At 43.8% G+C, this 17020-nt stretch overlaps 1 protein-coding gene across 1 annotated transcript in view; it reads right to left on the reverse strand.

Annotated features, from left to right (window-relative positions):
* The window catches only part of COL26A1 (collagen type XXVI alpha 1 chain), a 219028-nt gene that overhangs the window by 151050 nt on the left and 50958 nt on the right, over window positions 1-17020 (reverse strand). Inside the window, 1 exon segment of the mRNA XM_075074049.1 lies at window positions 9180-9283. Coding sequence (XP_074930150.1) covers window positions 9180-9283 — 104 coding nt within the window.

Below are 17020 nucleotides of genomic sequence, written 5' to 3' on the forward strand. Positions count from 1 at the left end.
TGCCCTTCTTTACTCCTTCAAATGATCAATTTAGATTTAATTAGATCTGGGCAAACTCTGGATTACAGATTTAACCCTAAACCAGTGCCAGGTTTCTTCAGAGGTAGGACGTATTCAAATAGTTTGGAGGAATACTTTTCATAGCAAGAGGTTATTTAAGAACAATTGAAATCATCTAGTCCCTATTTGTTCAAGTGATCACCTAAACCCTACGGAAGCTTTTAGAAAGAGTACAATGGCAACAAGAATCCTTATTTTCTTTCATCGTAAGAACTCACAATGCTTAAACATTCTGAATTGAGAGTCAATATTTTTGAAGTATTATCTCCATTACAAAGATAGTGAAACTGAGGTACAGAGTGATTTGCTCAAGGTCTCTCAGTGAGCCCATAATGGCCAGAAACAGAACCTGTGTGTCCTGATTCCAATCCCTATTATAACCACAACACACTCCCTCCCGCCACCCATTAGTTCAATAAACTTTGAGGACTGCTGCTATTCCAGCTTCATCATCATTCCCCCAGCAAGTACAGCATTACTACTACGAGTTAGGCTAGAGAGTCTCTCTACACCATTGACAAACTTGTCTCACCAGCTTTTAAAAGGCCTTGATTCCCTTTTAAAAACCAAGGTCCAATTTATACTCATTCTCCGACACCTCATCCTATGAGTAATGCAAACCTAGAAATACCTTCTATATCTGTGGGATGAGCAAATGATTTATACCCATCCTCCCAATTTATGTTTGTTGATAGTACTTTGCAGGGCATTAGTTAGGACCAAGTGCTTTGCAAATGTTAAGCCCCAACATTCACACAAGGTAGAGAGATAACCCGATTTTACTAAGGCTGAGAGGTTAATTTGCTTGCACAGCAAAATGAGTGGCAGAGCCCATGGAGAGACTCCAGAACAGGGGTAGACAACCTATTGCACGCATGCCAACAGCGGCACTCAAGCTGATTTTCAGTGGCACTCACACTGCCCAGGTCCTGGCCACCGGTCTGAGGGCCTCTGCATTTTAATTTAATTTTAAATGAAGCTTCTTAAACATTTTAAAAACCTTATTTACTTTACATACAATAGTTTAGGTATATATTATAGACTTATAGAAAGAGACCATCTAAAAACATTAAAATGTATTACTGGCACACGAAACCTTAAATTAGAGTGAATAAATGAAGACTCGGAACACACTTCTGAAACGTTGCCATCCTCTGCTCCAGAGTCTCATTTTCATGTGTGCTGAGCATCCAGAGCTTCCACTGACTTCAGTAGAACTCATAGCAGATCTGCATTTTTCAGAGTCAAGGCCTAGAAATAGGAGTCCAAGTCCATTGCTCTAACATTTGAAGTCTCTGCCACTGAGAATGTGTCCAAAAGCACCAACGTTGTTATAAGAAGTTAGCTTACCAAAGAGATGTTAAGAGGCAACGTGATAACTGTCTAGAAAAGATTGCTCATAAATAGAAGCAGACAGAGTGAGATCCAATAGCTGGAAAATGAAGAGAGAAACTCAGGCTAGAAATAGAAGCACAGAATCAAAGATGATTAGGATTGGAAGAGACCTCAGGAGGTCATCTAGTCCAACCCCCTGCTCAAAGCAGGGCCAACACCAACTAAATCATCCCAGCTATGGATTTGTCAAACCAGGCCTTAAACCTCTAAGGATGGAGATTCCACCACCTCCCTAGGTAATTCATTCCAGTGCTTCACCACCCTCCTAGTGAAATAGTGTTTCCTAATATCCAACCTAGACCTCCCCCACTGCAACTTGAGACTATTGTGTGTTGTTCTGTCATCCCCTGCCACCATTTGAGAACAGCCGAACTCCATCCTCTTTGGAACCCACCTTCAGGTAGTTGAAGGCTGCTATCAAATCCCCCCTCACTCTTCTGTCATCCCCTGCCACCATTTGAGAACAGCCGAACTCCATCCTCTTTGGAACCCACCTTCAGGTAGTTGAAGGCTGCTATCAAATCCCCCCCTCACTCTTTTCTGCAAACTAAACAAGCCCAGTTCCCTCAGCCTCTCCTCATAAGTCATGTGCCCCAGCCCCTTGATCAAATAAGGTGAACATTTTTAATAGTGAGGGTAATTAACTATTAGAACCACTTATCAAATGATGTAATGGATTCTCCATCACTTGAAAAGATATGATGTTGCTCAAATATAAGTTACGGACTTGATGCAGGAATTACTGGGTAAGCTTTTTTGGCCTGTGCTATGCAGAAAGTGAGACTAAAATCCATCTTAAGAGTCCCAGCTCACCTTAAAAATCTATGAATCATCAAAAAGACAAAAATTAGATGGAGGAAAACAAGATCAGATTTCAATGTTCCTTTTATTGGGACACAATTGTAAGTACAAAGCATTTCAGTTTTGTAGGGTGTTACTCAGACACAGCGCATCACTTAGGAAAACGGACAAGACCGATCAGGGCCAGCTCTAGCAGTTTCGCCGCCCCAAGCACAGTGGCATGCCGCGGGGGGCGCTCTGCCGCCCGCCGGTCCCGCGGCTCCAGTGAACCTCCCACAGCGAGTCCGGTGGTCCCGCGGCTCCGGTGGACTTCCCACAGGCGTGTCTGCAGATGCTCCACCGGAGCCGCGGGACCAGCGGACCCTCCACAGGCATGCCTGCAGGAGGTCCACCGAATCCGCCTGCCGCCTTCCCGGCAACGCGCCCCCCGCGGCATGCCGCCCCAAGCACGCACTTGGCGCGCTGTGGCCTGGAGCTGGCTCTGAGACCGATTCTCACCAGCTAAGTGAAATATTTAGAGTAATTTACAACTAAACTTACTGTAACTGAAGAAAAATCAACATTTTTATTGGTCACTTAGTCCTGGCATCCCCTCTATTTCCCTCTTGTTACTCAGCTACATGTGCTGTATGCATAATTTTGAGAAGAGGATCTTGAGTTCTCACTGTAATGGGGTCTGCTGCTCACTCTGTATACCTGAAAATGTTAAATATTCCCTATAAAATATTGGTTGAGATGCTTCAGAACTTAAACGGCCCCTTCCAATGTGCTTTAAGGTAAATTAAGACACACAGGATTCTCAAAACGATTTGCACTGTGGTAACACCTAGAAACCCCAGTCATGAACCGGGACCCTCCTGGTACGATACAAACGCATCAATGAAGCCCCATAACATCGCTGTACGATAGGCAGATATATCATTTATTTACACAATACACCAAGACAGTAATGTTCACTGACTCGCCTGAAGTCACATGGTGTGAAAGCAGCAAAGGTGGAAATAGAAGCCAAGGTGTTAACACTCAGTGCGCTGATTTAGCCACAAGAAAAGTCATCCTTAAACCTCTTTAGCCTACACCCTCCAATTGTTACAGGTTGTGGTGCTCATTCTGTTGTGGAAGAAAGACAATTTCCATCTCACACACACACATTACTTTGACATCTGTTGAATTTCTCCCAATTTAGATCAGTGAATTCAAAATCAGCATCAGGTCCAGAAATTGTAGTGTAAAACTTCCTTGATCCTGAATCAGTGTTCAGATGTCTACATCTGTGAAAGAATTTCCCTGTCCTAAAGGAAGGCTTGCTTGATCCACACAGTAATTGGATTCTTTTTTAATCAAACTGGGAAACAGAGTATTAGCAGTGAACAGTGACAGAATATGCAGGGCCATGCCTTTACCTAGCCACACTAGTATTCTCATAGATTTTGGGTACTACTGTAAATCTTCCAAGAGCATGAAGAAAAATGTGAAATAGCAGCAGTTATATATTGCTGGCAAAAAAACCTTGCCCACATTAATAGGTAAGTTAACATGGTGTATCTGACTATTTCCAAAGCATTGTGTGCTAATGGTGTGGAGAAACAAATTAATTGGAGCATTAGAAATATTGTCACAGGAAAGCAGCAATATGATTCAGGGGCTAATGATGCTTACCCACATATGTTAAAGCAATTTGTGATCTACATACATTATTAAGTAAAATACATTACATGTTGGTATAGAATTCTGCCCCGAGCTCTTATATAGCATGTTTCATCAGTAGATCTCAAAGCACCTCACAATCTTTACTGTATTTATCCTCGCAATACCTGTGAGATAGGAAAGTGCTCTTACCCTCATTTGACTGATGGGGAACTGAGGCACAGATTAAGGGATTGCCCTGGGTTCATATAAACCAAGATCTCTAATTTCTTCAATTTAGAGAAAACCCCCAGACTTAGCATTTTAAAAATTATCTGTGTTTTTACAGCAGAAATGCAAAAATGAAATGTTGACTCCGTATCTCAAAGCTTTCTGGGAGGGAAGGAGTAATAATCCTGGTGTCCTAACCAAATTCTGCCTATGTAATTATACCCTGCTTGCTTAAAATTCTCCCTCCAGTTTAATTATAAAATTGGTCTTCCCTTCCCCTAGTGAGAACCACCGTGCAGCATTGCAGATGCAGATTGGTTCTCACATTCCAGCCCAGCAGTGCCTTTGTTTCAATAGTAAGTGAGTTTTCCTTTTTCTCAGATACATTCAGGGAGTTGGGAGCCTAACTTCCTCGGGCTCCTTTAGAAATCCCAGGCACACTAAACTATCACTCACTTCCATACACCCCTCTACCATGTTCTCGGACTTCCTCTACTCCATGTTGGTTGGCTGTTTGCTCCTGGGTACTACAACACACACACACACACACACACACACAAGTCACTTTACTATTAAATTGTTATATGCTCATCTCAAGAGCATTTAAAAGAATGCAAAGGACCAGAGAGACTTAATCATCATTCAGACTATTACTGGAACCAGGATCACTGACGTCCTAATTTTTTTTTAAATACAAACAAAAACAAACAAAAACTTTTTTTTTTTTTTTTTTTTTTTTTATAAAAAACATACCTTTAAAGACACAGAGTCACTAACAGTGGACGGTTAGTCTAGGCAGGGAGCAGTCCCAAATACTCTGTCATCACTTTGTTTGAAGGGTAAATAGCTTATTGGCTACTATCCTAAATCTGAGTTTAAAACACAAAAAAACCGTATGTCAGATCTGTAAAGTAAAACAAGGTCTTCACTAGCTGGCTAATGGTAATGCAGTGCTGAGCCCCCGAATAGACCAGGGATCCTTTTCCTCTCCCAGGAGATTCTTCTTGGCTTTGAACTTTCAGCCTTCAAGGGAGGGGGGAAAAAATAGAAAAAAGCTTGAGTTGAAATGTCAGCATCATCTTGGATTCAAATCAATCAGCTTGATGCATGATTGCAATAGCTAAACCACTTCACCTCTGCACTGCCCTCTTCCATATGTTCTTTATATCAGTATTCAGCAGACTGGGTGGCTCAGTGGATTCATTTCCTGTCCTAGCGAGGGCTCCAGGTTTTTTTTGTTTTTTTTTAAAAAAAAAGGAAAAATAAAAATTATCCATCAACAGTTAAGCTCACCAGACTTGTCTCTGTCAAGTCTCCCTTTGTCCAATGCAGAGCAAGCGGTTTGTTGCAAGAAGCAGTTTAAGGTCTGGTGCAATTTGGGGACCCATCTAGCGAACCACCTAATCAACTAGCTGTTCAGAGATCTGCAAAAATAGTGCAGGAATTAGCTGGGCCTTCTCAAATGTTGACACGTTCTGAGGAAAAAGAGGTGGGGTGTGCATAGGGAAGCTTCCCTCTAAGGGCAGAGTGATTTAAAGAGGATAATTAAAGCAGCTGCCCCACATTCAGCAGATTAAGGAGTAAATGAACCTCCCCCCTACACACACACACACACACACCAGGCTCCCTGAAGCTGAGATTCTTCTGTGTCAGCTGCAATGCAAGAGTTAAATTCCAGAGATAAATTTTAATCCAAACAATCTGCAGCCATCAGCATTAAGTTGGTGCCCGCCAGCTGGTGATAGTTAAGTGGTTACTTTCTCAAACTGAACCTATTAGCTAAAGGTCAAGACACTTGGTAATACTCTATCGAGTTTAACAATTGTTCATTCCCTCAATGTGCAGTACATTACTGCAGGGGAGAGGGAATGCCCTGGGGAGGACAGACGTCCAATGAGAGGAGGCTGTGACAACCAGAGCACCTCAAGAAATTCAGAGTGCAGCCGAATCAGGCTTCCATCCCACACTCCCCCATTGCAAGAGAAACCTAGGCCCACCCATGGGAGAACAAGGACAAGCCATCATTGCTCCCCCTACATGTCCTGAGTTTGTGGCGGGTGACTGTGCTGCAGACATTACTCAAGTTGGATCCTCCCATCCTTTAAATGTTAAAGAAATAAAGACAAAATCCTTTTACAAAGGAAGCTAATAAAGATCCATTCACCGGAGAGGACACATGGGCTCCTCCAGAAACACCACTCAGGAATCATAAAAAGCAGGACTGTCATTGTAGCTGTTTGCTGTGGATTAAGGCAGGCGTAAGAGACTAGGCTTTCTGACCCTTGCACAGCAAAAAGTGGCCTAAAGAGAGGTCCCTAAAACATGCTGCATCACCATCTCTCATTCTCCAAGCTGCCTCACAATTATTTTGCTCTACCCTAATTTTCTATAGTTGTAATCAGCTCTAGGCGTGAAAAGGCAGTGCCACTTGGAAAGGAGACCGCAGCCTCCAGACACAGAAGGGAAAACAAAGCTCCTCTTAAGCAAGTGGAAGGCTGGGACCATCAGCTGTGGTCACTGTTGTTCACCATCCACATTAAAATAAGACCAGATGGAGCAGTACAGTGTGGGTATCTGAGGGACAGGACTTTCGTATTGTGGTCAGAATGTACCTTAAACAAAGCAAATTCTGCCCCCAATTATACTCAGGCAGCCACACTAACTTCGCAGCACAAAATACATTCACAGATTTAAAGAGACAGTTAAAAAATAAAAACAGAAGAAAATTAGGAGAAGGGGAAGAATATCACATTACTATTTTTTCAAATTGTTCTTTTATGCATGCAGCTTCCTAATCACCTTTTTTGTTCTCTGTCCCTGATTGCTGTTCCCCACACACATATACCCCCCATAGGAAACTGACTATATACAGGAAACTGTGAAACCGATCCTCTACCAAGTGCTGTCAAATGTACTAACCAAAAATCGAAAATACAGAGAAAGTTGCAACTGAAAGAGATTAGCGAGACTAACACTTAACATTACTGGAACAATAGCAGATAAAGAGAAATGAATTTAAATTGATGTCCCTTTTAGCAGATGATTGTCTCTCTTTTTTTCAGTACAAGCCACTAGGGTCAACACCCTTGCTAGAAAGAAAGTGGCAACTCTCAGTTCTACTGATAACGGGTTCGTTTTTCAGGAGCTGGGATTATCAATTGCTCCAGATGTTTTGACAGGAGTGTGAACATGGGGCTGCTACTGACTTTCCCCTTGTCAACACCCCAGAACACTGTATCTAAGCCTGAAAGGGACATTCTACACTGAGAAGTGGCTACATAAAATTGTCACCTCGTTCAACAGACCTACGCCCATGAATATTCAGTCTTATTTGCTGACTTTCTCAAACAAGCGTCTATGGTTTTCTACTCCCGTTAACTCTCCCGAGACAGATACAGGGATGGAGAAAGATTCTTTTTTACATCTATGGAATTGCTTACTAAGGTGTAATCACTTACACCTGTGCAGATCTACTGAGGGGCTGCTCAGCTCAATTTGAACTCTGTACCAGGCTGAACCTTCATTGCTGGATGTGTTGCCAATAACTGGTCCGTTGCCGTGTCTATCATAAACTTCCATGCCACCATTCAATGCTGTGAGTTAAACCAAGTTGACCTTTGGCCATTATTTCACGGCATTCCAGGCCTTCTCTCTCTGACTCATTCTCTTCAGTACCTTGCTGAAATGAGAAGCTGACCTGCAGGGCTTGCTTTGTGGTAGCTTTACTAGGTTTAGATTTCCATGAGGTTTGGGAGGCTGCTATTTCCACAGCAACAAAGTGACCAGCTTAGGACCACGCTCTCCGTTTACTGCAACTTTCACATGACGATTTATAGTTTACAGATTAAGATTCACTTGAGTGTCTGTGCTGTGCTTAATGCCATGACCTAATGGCACAAACAAGCCTGTGGCGGGACATGGTCACAGAATGCCTGGTATGAGATAAGCTGAACACTCCTGGATAACTCCTTGTTTGATAGTCAATGGCTCTCACGCCAATCTCAACCTTAATTACATGTCAGTCCAGGGCCCAGGTTACCACAGTCTGCCTTCCCCCACTTGTATCCACACAACATTCATAGCAAGACTCGAGTCCTGATGATCCTGTATCAGAGATATGACATGCATAAGCTCAGCACATTCATAAACCCTGGAGACTGCAGATAAACTAAAGAAAGTGAAGGGGGCGGGGGGGAAATCACACTCATCTTCAGTTGAGGTAAGAAAAAGGAAAACCTTTTCCCTTCGGGAAAAAAATGCAACTCATTTTCTTGAATGTGACAGATCTACTGTCAAATGCAGGAACTCCGAATTGTCCTGTGTATGGTATAAACTAAAATTATCCACATGTAGTGAGGACAGTGAGTAATTTCAGTTACTAAATCTCTGGGGACACAGCTTTGTTTTGGATAGAAGTAGGTCTACTTTGTAACCTTCCCAGGCTTAAATATGGGACACAGTAATAAAGAAGCTCTACAAGATGAATGATTCAATTTCTTTAGCATAAACTTAATAGCCTGTAAGTAGTGGTTCATGATTCAATTTCATTGACCTCAGTAAGCGATGATAATAAAATGGAGCTGCATCTCAAAATACATGTGGAATGTGAGGGGAAAGAGGCCTGCATTTAACATGAAGGACATTTCCTCTAATGAGACATGCTTGCATGCAGGATTCATGTTTTCTGAAGGAGAGCACAATGGGAGCATCAAACCAAAAATTCATCACTGCCATCCACCAGCAGCAAACTTCCATGCCCAGGTTATGGCTGGGTTCTCTGCTACCCACTGCAGGTTTCTGAAAGCACAATTGGCATACACGTGGCTTCCAGACTCACCTGCCATGCTCTCCTTTTAGAACTTGGCTTGCAATACAAAAATTTGTGTTTGGGTTTCATATTAACGTTAATGGAGTTTTTTTGGAAGAGAGAAAGAAAAAAAAAACACCCATATATGGTGAACTAAGGCAATGAAAAGCAACTCAGCCAAAATAAACTCACCCAAACCCAATTCCTCCTGTCCCACCAAGACTCTGTGGGAAGAGATATAGATTTCCAGTTGACTTACCCTCTTCGCAGTTACTCCCTGTGAACCCAGGACAGCACCTCCACTCCAGGGTGGTCACCGTTCGGTAAGACATTTTGTATGTGGGCCTGATAAGAGTCCTGTAACTAACAGAAATGAGAAGTCAGCAAACTGCACCTCTCCATCCTACAGAGCATCACTGCCCGTTTGACCCATTCTGTACAGAGAGGACTATCCCAACAGCCAACTGCCCAACAACATACAAAGTTGCCAGGTGGGTTTGGGTGAGAGAATCGACACGTTGTGGGTTTGATCCTGCTATGCATACTCACTGCTGAACTCCATGGCTTTGCTCGTGAATGGGTGCAGGATCAAGAGAAGTGCATGTGTATTTAACTCCCCATGCGCCAAACCCAGTATTTCCCAGAACTCTTCTTCCCTTTTTTTGGTAGGATATTCACTAAACACAGTCCCACATATAATTACATTTCTCCATACCATAATATCAGAGGATCAGTTTGCAACAAGGGAGGCCAAAGACAGGACATACAAATTGTGTATCGACACTGGGATATACAATTAGCATGACTACACACACCAAAATGAGCAAGGATCATCTTGTGGTTAGAACACCAGAATGCAATCCAGGAGATTTTGGCTCAATTCCTGGCTCTGCCATTGACTCCCTTTGTGACCTCATTTAATCTATGCCTCAGTTTCTCTTCTGTTAAACTGGGAGAACTCCTCCTTTCTTTGTCGTATCTATAAGCAGTTCTTTGGGGCAGGTTCTCCCTCACAGCACCTAACATAACAGGGCCTTAATCTCAGTAGGGGCATCTAAGCTCTACTACAATGCAAATCATAGCAAACATATCTGGTGATAGTCTCGAATGCCATCAGAACTAGCAATTTGCACATACCATCCCCTGACATGTGCAATCATGTTATTGCCACAGGCAAATTTATATATGCAACTACATGCAAATCCTAAGCTTATTTTTTGAAAATTTGGCCCTGGAGTAATCATCACTCTAAGAAGTTTCAGGCGAACACGGTGGAAGGTTTTAAAACGTGTAAAAGTTATATTCTATAAACGTGCTCTCACATTTATACTCAGATACAACGAACTGGGGTGTGGCCAGTAGGAGGAGTGACTGAAGGGGTGGGGGGGACTAAGGAACTCTGTATTGTGGCTTTATGATTCTTTTAGGGAAACTTACACCATGTGACAGACTGAAAACGTACAGCATTCCAGCAGGAACTGCCTGTGACTTGCAATATCTAGAAACGCCAGTAGGTGGAGCTGTCACCAAGCCCAATATTACTCTCTTGTACTGCAATACCCAGGGCTAGTTACAGAGAAAGTGATTCTCAGAAGAGACGTGCAGTCTCCCTCTGTTGGCATGGGCTGCCCTCTGCTGGGATGAGGGGGATCTCTGCCTTAGAACAAGAGCTGGAATTGATTAAACAGGCAGTCTGGCACTGGAAGCAAGTCCCTTGCACTTTTGGTATGATCATGATTGGAGGATGAACTGTATGCTTGAGCGTGGAAGAAAGGTGAACCAAGAAGAGCTTCTGTCACCAAATGGAGCAGTAAATAAGGAGAACCAACCTAGATTCCTATAGGTCTCAGTGTGGGATCATATCAGAAGAGGTCTTGCAATACAAATGGCAAGGTTAATTTGTTAACAGCAGCCATAATGCAAGCATACCAGCAAGGGGTGCCCCCTCATGCACCGAACACAAGTGGGGGCCTCCGCTACTATAAGCACGTAAGCGATATTTATGCCGACTGACCAGTTTTCTCCATTTATCCACAGGGCAGGCACAGTGTCAGCAGCAGTGGCGCAAGCTCCCTCACAACATGCCACAACCCTGACCTGGAAGAATAATTCAGTCTCCCTGGACCAGTCACTCCTTGGCCTCGGTGGTGAATTGCCAGCAAGTGTGCCACCTATGAGCGAGACATTTCTCTATTCAGAGCTGAACAGAGCCAAGTCACTTCACCTAGTTCTTCGTACTTCTACAGCGCTTCCCATCCACAGGTATCAAAGAACCTGGAGCTCAATAAGGAGATAAGCCTCTCACCAAGCCTAACCTATAGATAGGCTGCAGTCCTATTTTACAGATGGCAAATTAAGGCACAGCGACATTAAATGCCTTGTTAAAAGTCTCATATAACATCTTTTGCAGAGTCAGGAACAGAACCGAGGCTTCCTGACTCAGAGTCCTGTACTGGCAGCCCAAAGCCCATCTTGCCTGGCTTAAGCGCTCAACCAGCAGTCAGAAGATCATGACTTTGTCACTAACAACTCAGCTGTATTTGACCTGGAGATGAAAGCCTCTGTCCCATTATCAGTGCCCAGAGCCAGCTCGTCTCCAAGTACAGAGCAATTTCAAATAGTGGTTCTTGCCAACACCAAGATGTTAAAACTCTCTCAAACTTCATTATGAAGTGCAGAGAATGGCTTAAGCCAGGCTGGAATCTTGGCAGTCACCACAGTACTCAGGAATTAGCTGTAGGTTTACTCCTCAAAGCAAGAGGAGTCAGGTACTTCTTGGCACATGACCCATTTGGGGTTCAGTTTGCATTGCCATGCATCCTGAATTTCCTGGAAGGAATCAGATGCTCATGGCACTGTCCAGTTTCTTGCTAGCAAGCCTTGGACAGATGGGAGACCTCAGTTTGGTCTGACTTTGCACAATGTCACAGGACAACATTGCAACTTCATCACATGACACTGCATCAGAGCCTGATGTACCACACAACGTGATGTTCTATCACTACATCACAAGAGGGTGAAGACTACAGTACTGGCTAGAGTAATGAAATGAGAGGGCTGTGGACCCATTCATAGAATATCAGGGTTGGAAGAGACCTCAGGAGGTCATCTAGTCCAACCCCCTGCTCAAAGCAGGACCAATCCCAACTAAATCATCCCAGCCAGGGCTGTGTCAAGCCTGACCTTAAAAACCTCTAAGGAAGGAGATTCCATCACCTCCCTAGGGAACCCATTCCAGTGCTTCACCACCCTCCCAGTGAAAAAGTTTTTCCTAATATCCAATCTAAACCTCCCCCACTGCAACTTGAGACCATTACTCCTTGTTCTGTCATCTGGTACCACTAAACAGTCTAGATCCATCCTCTTTGGAACCCCCCTTCAGGTAGTCGAAAGCAGCTATCAAATCCCGCCTCATTCTTCTCTTCTGCAGAGTGAACAATTCCAGTTCCCTCAGCCTCTCCTCATAGGTCATGTGCTCCAGCCCCCTAATCATTTTTGTTGCCCTCTGCTGGACTCTTTGCAATTTTTCCACATCCTTCTTGTAGCGTGGGACCCAAAACTGGACACAGTACTCCAGATGAGACAAGACCTCACCAATGCCAAATAGAGGGGAATGATCACTTTACAACACGCACTAGCCAATTGACACAGAAGAATAGTTTTCACTCCTGGAGGCTACTTACCAGTTGGACGAGGAGGAAAATAGTGGAGAAACATCAATTGGAGAGATGGGGGAAAGTGCAATAGGGGGTCAAGAGACTGGTAATTGTCTGGGGAGCCTTTCCCCTCTAGCTCACCAGTTCAGTGCCAACTCAAGTCTGCCAACACAAGAGAACATCAAAACGGTAACATGGCACTTACATAACTCCTTTAAGTGAAGGCTCTCAGAGCACTTTACAGGTAATCAGTTGCCAAGCTTCACAACTCACCTGCAAGGGATGCAAGTAACTTACAGTAGGGTAAACAAGTTAGTGACAGAATTTGAAAGAGAACCCAAAGACTAACAATCCTAGTAACTGGAAGACTAGATCAAACCTGTGCTCTATCTAGCCCACTGTCCAGTCTCCAAGAGTGGCCAGTGTCAACCTCTAACTAGTAGACTACAGCACTTCTCAGATCGAGATTTGGGAACCAGTGGATCTGGATACATGAGTAAGAGAATCTGAAGAGACTGTACATAAAATGATCATCCTCCCTGGATACGAGTGGAGTATTCACACAGCAGATCTCATGTCCCAGTACACGCACATTCCTCTTGCTCATAAAGAAGCATTGCTGAGTACAACCACCAGTCATGACACAAGAAAGGGAAAGTGTGTAACTTGCTTGAATTTGATCCTCAGCAATCCAGTCAAAGAGGGGTGACTGTCTCTGCTGTGGCATAAACAGAACAGCCTTTCACACACAGCAAATACCTTTCCTGTTTGTTTGGATTGATTTATTTTTTCACACATTAAACAAAAAACTGTTTGTATATAACTGGTCTAACTGGCAGGAAGCTGGGGGGTGGGGTGTCAAACTTGCTTCCACATCACAAGATAAGCAGTCTTTGTTAGCATTACTCTCTCAGCCATTCTGAGTCATGTCAAAGGAGAGCTCAGAAATCCTTCAAGGATTAATTCATTCATCAAGGCCCAAAACTAAAAGGCTCCAATGTCACTTACTGGACAGATTCAAAGTAATGATGTGAAACTAATTTAGCTTCTCAAACTAGCTGAAAAACCAAGAAATCCAGGACTCTATTCTCTTTAGCATTACATCTACATTGCAATAGGGCCAATAGGTTTCAACCAAGTCAGAGCCCCATTGTGCTAAGCCCTGTACAGACTCACTGTAATTGACAATCCCTGTCCCAAATTGCTTAGTCCCACTGGTGAAAATCCAGGGTCACTCCCATGAAGTCAGAGCAGTTTTTCTTGGTTTATACCACTTTAACCGAGGTCAGAATCTAGACTACAAACAGAATATCAGGCAAGAAGTGTGAAGAAGCTGGAAGCACGTGAAGTAACTTGAAAATTTAAGGCTGGCAAAGCAGTTGGTGTATGGGACTGAGAGGCCAAAGACAGTTATGATGGAGTAGATGGATGGAGATGGTTCAAGAAAGAAAGACAGAAAGAATCAGCCACAGGCAAGCATAACCCTTTTAAACATTGACGTCTCCCAGACTGCCAGCATTATGAAGGTGTTGCAGATATTGCATACAGACGGGATGAGCCAAATTCTAGTGCAGCAATTGCTGGGAGATGAAGCAGGGACCTGCCTAGCATTATTCTATCAGGAGTTATTGTTGTATTCAACTACTAACAGGTAAATTAGATCCACATAGCATTCACATAGCATTGTAAGCCATGGAGCACACCATAGCAAATTATGCTCTTTGCCTCTCTCAGCATCCTAGGGGATGATTAGGGGCAGAAGCAAGTCACTATTAGCAGGAGAAGACATTCATATCTTCAGACGGTGCCTGCTATGTCCTGGGCTTCTAGGATCCTGGGCAGGATTGAACTGGGAGGGTTGGGAGGAGAGGAATGCTCAGGGGACTACATATTGTTTTAATAAAAAGCAACACATGCTCTTGGCTAGCACACGTGCACCAGTCAGTGGCAACATGGCCTCATGGTAACTGCCCTTCTCTCCAGATTACCCTGACAAGCACGAAGTAGAAATTCTTTCCTCACTTCAACGAACGCTTCCAGCAGGCTGCTTCTCGGTGTGGTTTAAGAGCAGAGGCCTACATTTTCAGAAGAGACTAGTGATTGAAGGGGCCTGATTTTCAGAGGTGGGTGCTCTACACTTTCTGAAAAATCAAAATTCACTTTTGAATATTTGGGGCAAAAGCTACAAGGAAGAGCCAAATCTTTATCAACAGAGAAGGATAAATGGGGATCATTGTCAAATGCACCAGACAGCAGCACTAAAGCCAGACAGACAGGGAAACTGGTAGATCAGTAAGGAGAACTGAGAGAATGAAAAATAAGGACCTATAGTAAAATGTCAAAAAAGATTCAAGTGTGACCCAACATTTTAGCTGCAAGTTCCAGTAACCAAGTATAGGGCCAGATTCTCCATGCAGTTGCATGTCTGAAAAGTCCATAGTGGATTGGGCTCAGCTCTTGGCAGAATTAGATGATCACTGAGCAATACAATAGAACCTCAGAGTCACGAACACCTCGGGAATGGAGATTGTTTGCAACTCTGTAATGTTCATAACTCTGAACAAAACATTATGGCTACTCTTTCAAAAGTTTACAGCTGAACATTGACTTAATACAGCTTTGAAATGTCGTTATGGCAGAAGAAAAATGCTGCTTTCCCTTTATTTTTTTAGTAGTTTATGTTTGGGGTTTTTTTGACTGTGCTGCTGCCCCATTGGGAACTGGAAGTACACAATGAGGTGTGTGGTCGACTGGTCATTCGTAACTCTGGTGTTTGTAATTCTGAGGTTCTACGGTAGTTTCCAGTGGAAGTTTCCCTTTGCATATGTTTCTTTAAAACTGTTTCCCCTACAACCTCCCAGTTCAAGAAGGCAAAAAGTCAGTCAGCAATTCAGTGATGAACCCACAAGCTCAGAAACAGGTGTTTTATCAAAGAGTCAGTAGCTTTGTAAGACCCCACCCCGTGCAGCAAGTAGATGTGCTCTTTGGGAGCTGTTGTGTTTTCCTAGTGTCCAGCTTCTCCTGGGAGCATAGCAAAGCTCTGGGAAACAATCAAACACTCAAAGCAGGCTGCCAATCATTCATATTTCTGAGACACGATTGGTCCATCTCATTAAGCTGCACCAGATATACATGGGAGATGATCGGCTTTCTTAGTTATAACAACTAGTGTTCAGCTAAGTATTAGAGGAAAACAAAAAGTCAGGGCTAAATTTTCAGATGCGCTGCACCCAAAAGAAAAGATTGGCCTTCAGAACTTGGCTAGGATGGTGATGGGTGGGATAGGGAAAGGAGACTGAAGAGAAAATCATGATATTGAGAGGTCTTGTTTGGGAATGACTGGTCACCCTTCCCACAGGAGCTACCAAGCCTGCAATTAACTCCCCCCTCCCCCAGACAGCCAGGATTGCCACCTGGCAGCCTGCCCTATATGAAGGATCATCAATGAGCTGCCCCCTCCGCAGACACCAGTCAGAGAGTCTGTGATGGTGGTTTTCACTAACCAACGTGTCAGGGGCTAGCAGGACATTTGTTTTCATCTTCTCTTCTGAAGAACAAACCACCCCTCCACACAGCAGTCAAGCTTCACTATCCCCAGTTTACTCCAGCTGACCTGGCACAAAGGCCAAACAATTCCCAGTCATGAAAAGCTTTAAAGTCTGCTTCCTCTGACGCTGGGCAAAACAAAGCTGGAGCTGCAAGAGGCTCTCCTGAAAGACGGGCACGTGCTCTGCCTTCCCCAAAGGAGTCTAGCAAGGGCTGGATTTAACCTTCTGAGCTTGTCTGGCTTGCACCACACAGCGAAGTCCTGAGACCACGGAATGAGGATCTCTACGTTGCTGAGTCTCTGTAGCGGACCCATCTGGAGGGATTTAATATGTATTAGCCCCAGGAAAAAGGGACCAAAGCATTTGGAGACCCAGAGAGAAGTCAGCCAGTTCCCAATATCTGCTCTTTCCCACAGCTACTCTCTGCTCTGTAGCAAGATTCAGACTAGAATTAAACAGAAGCAACAGTATATGCTTTGCTCTTCCCAGTTGTTGGCCAAAAGATCTATCCCAGTCAGAATCCAGCTCAGACCCCAAGATAATTTACTCAATTACTTGTCTACATCGTTATGTGCTTTTCACAGGTGTAACAGCTGGCCCTTTCACTCTGAAAACAGCTTGCCAGCACTGCACGTGGTAATACGCAGAGACTAATTCCCCTCCGAACACACGACAGCCTGCCTCCTTCACAAACCCAGGGATACGCATTCACATCCGGGATCTTAGACACGCAAAGCCTTGAGCACACTCTCTGGGGAATACTCATCCTGCTGTAAAATGTACATGGAGAGGAAAGATGGGTGTCTATTTCCAAGTATGTGACCTAACAGCCTCCAGAGTAATAATGGGACTAACACATAATCAGCGTTTCCTGTCTAAAGGGACTTCAAATAGCA

Source organism: Chelonoidis abingdonii, chromosome 20, assembly GCF_003597395.2.
Source record: "Chelonoidis abingdonii isolate Lonesome George chromosome 20, CheloAbing_2.0, whole genome shotgun sequence".
Lineage (NCBI taxonomy): Eukaryota > Metazoa > Chordata > Testudines > Testudinidae > Chelonoidis > Chelonoidis abingdonii.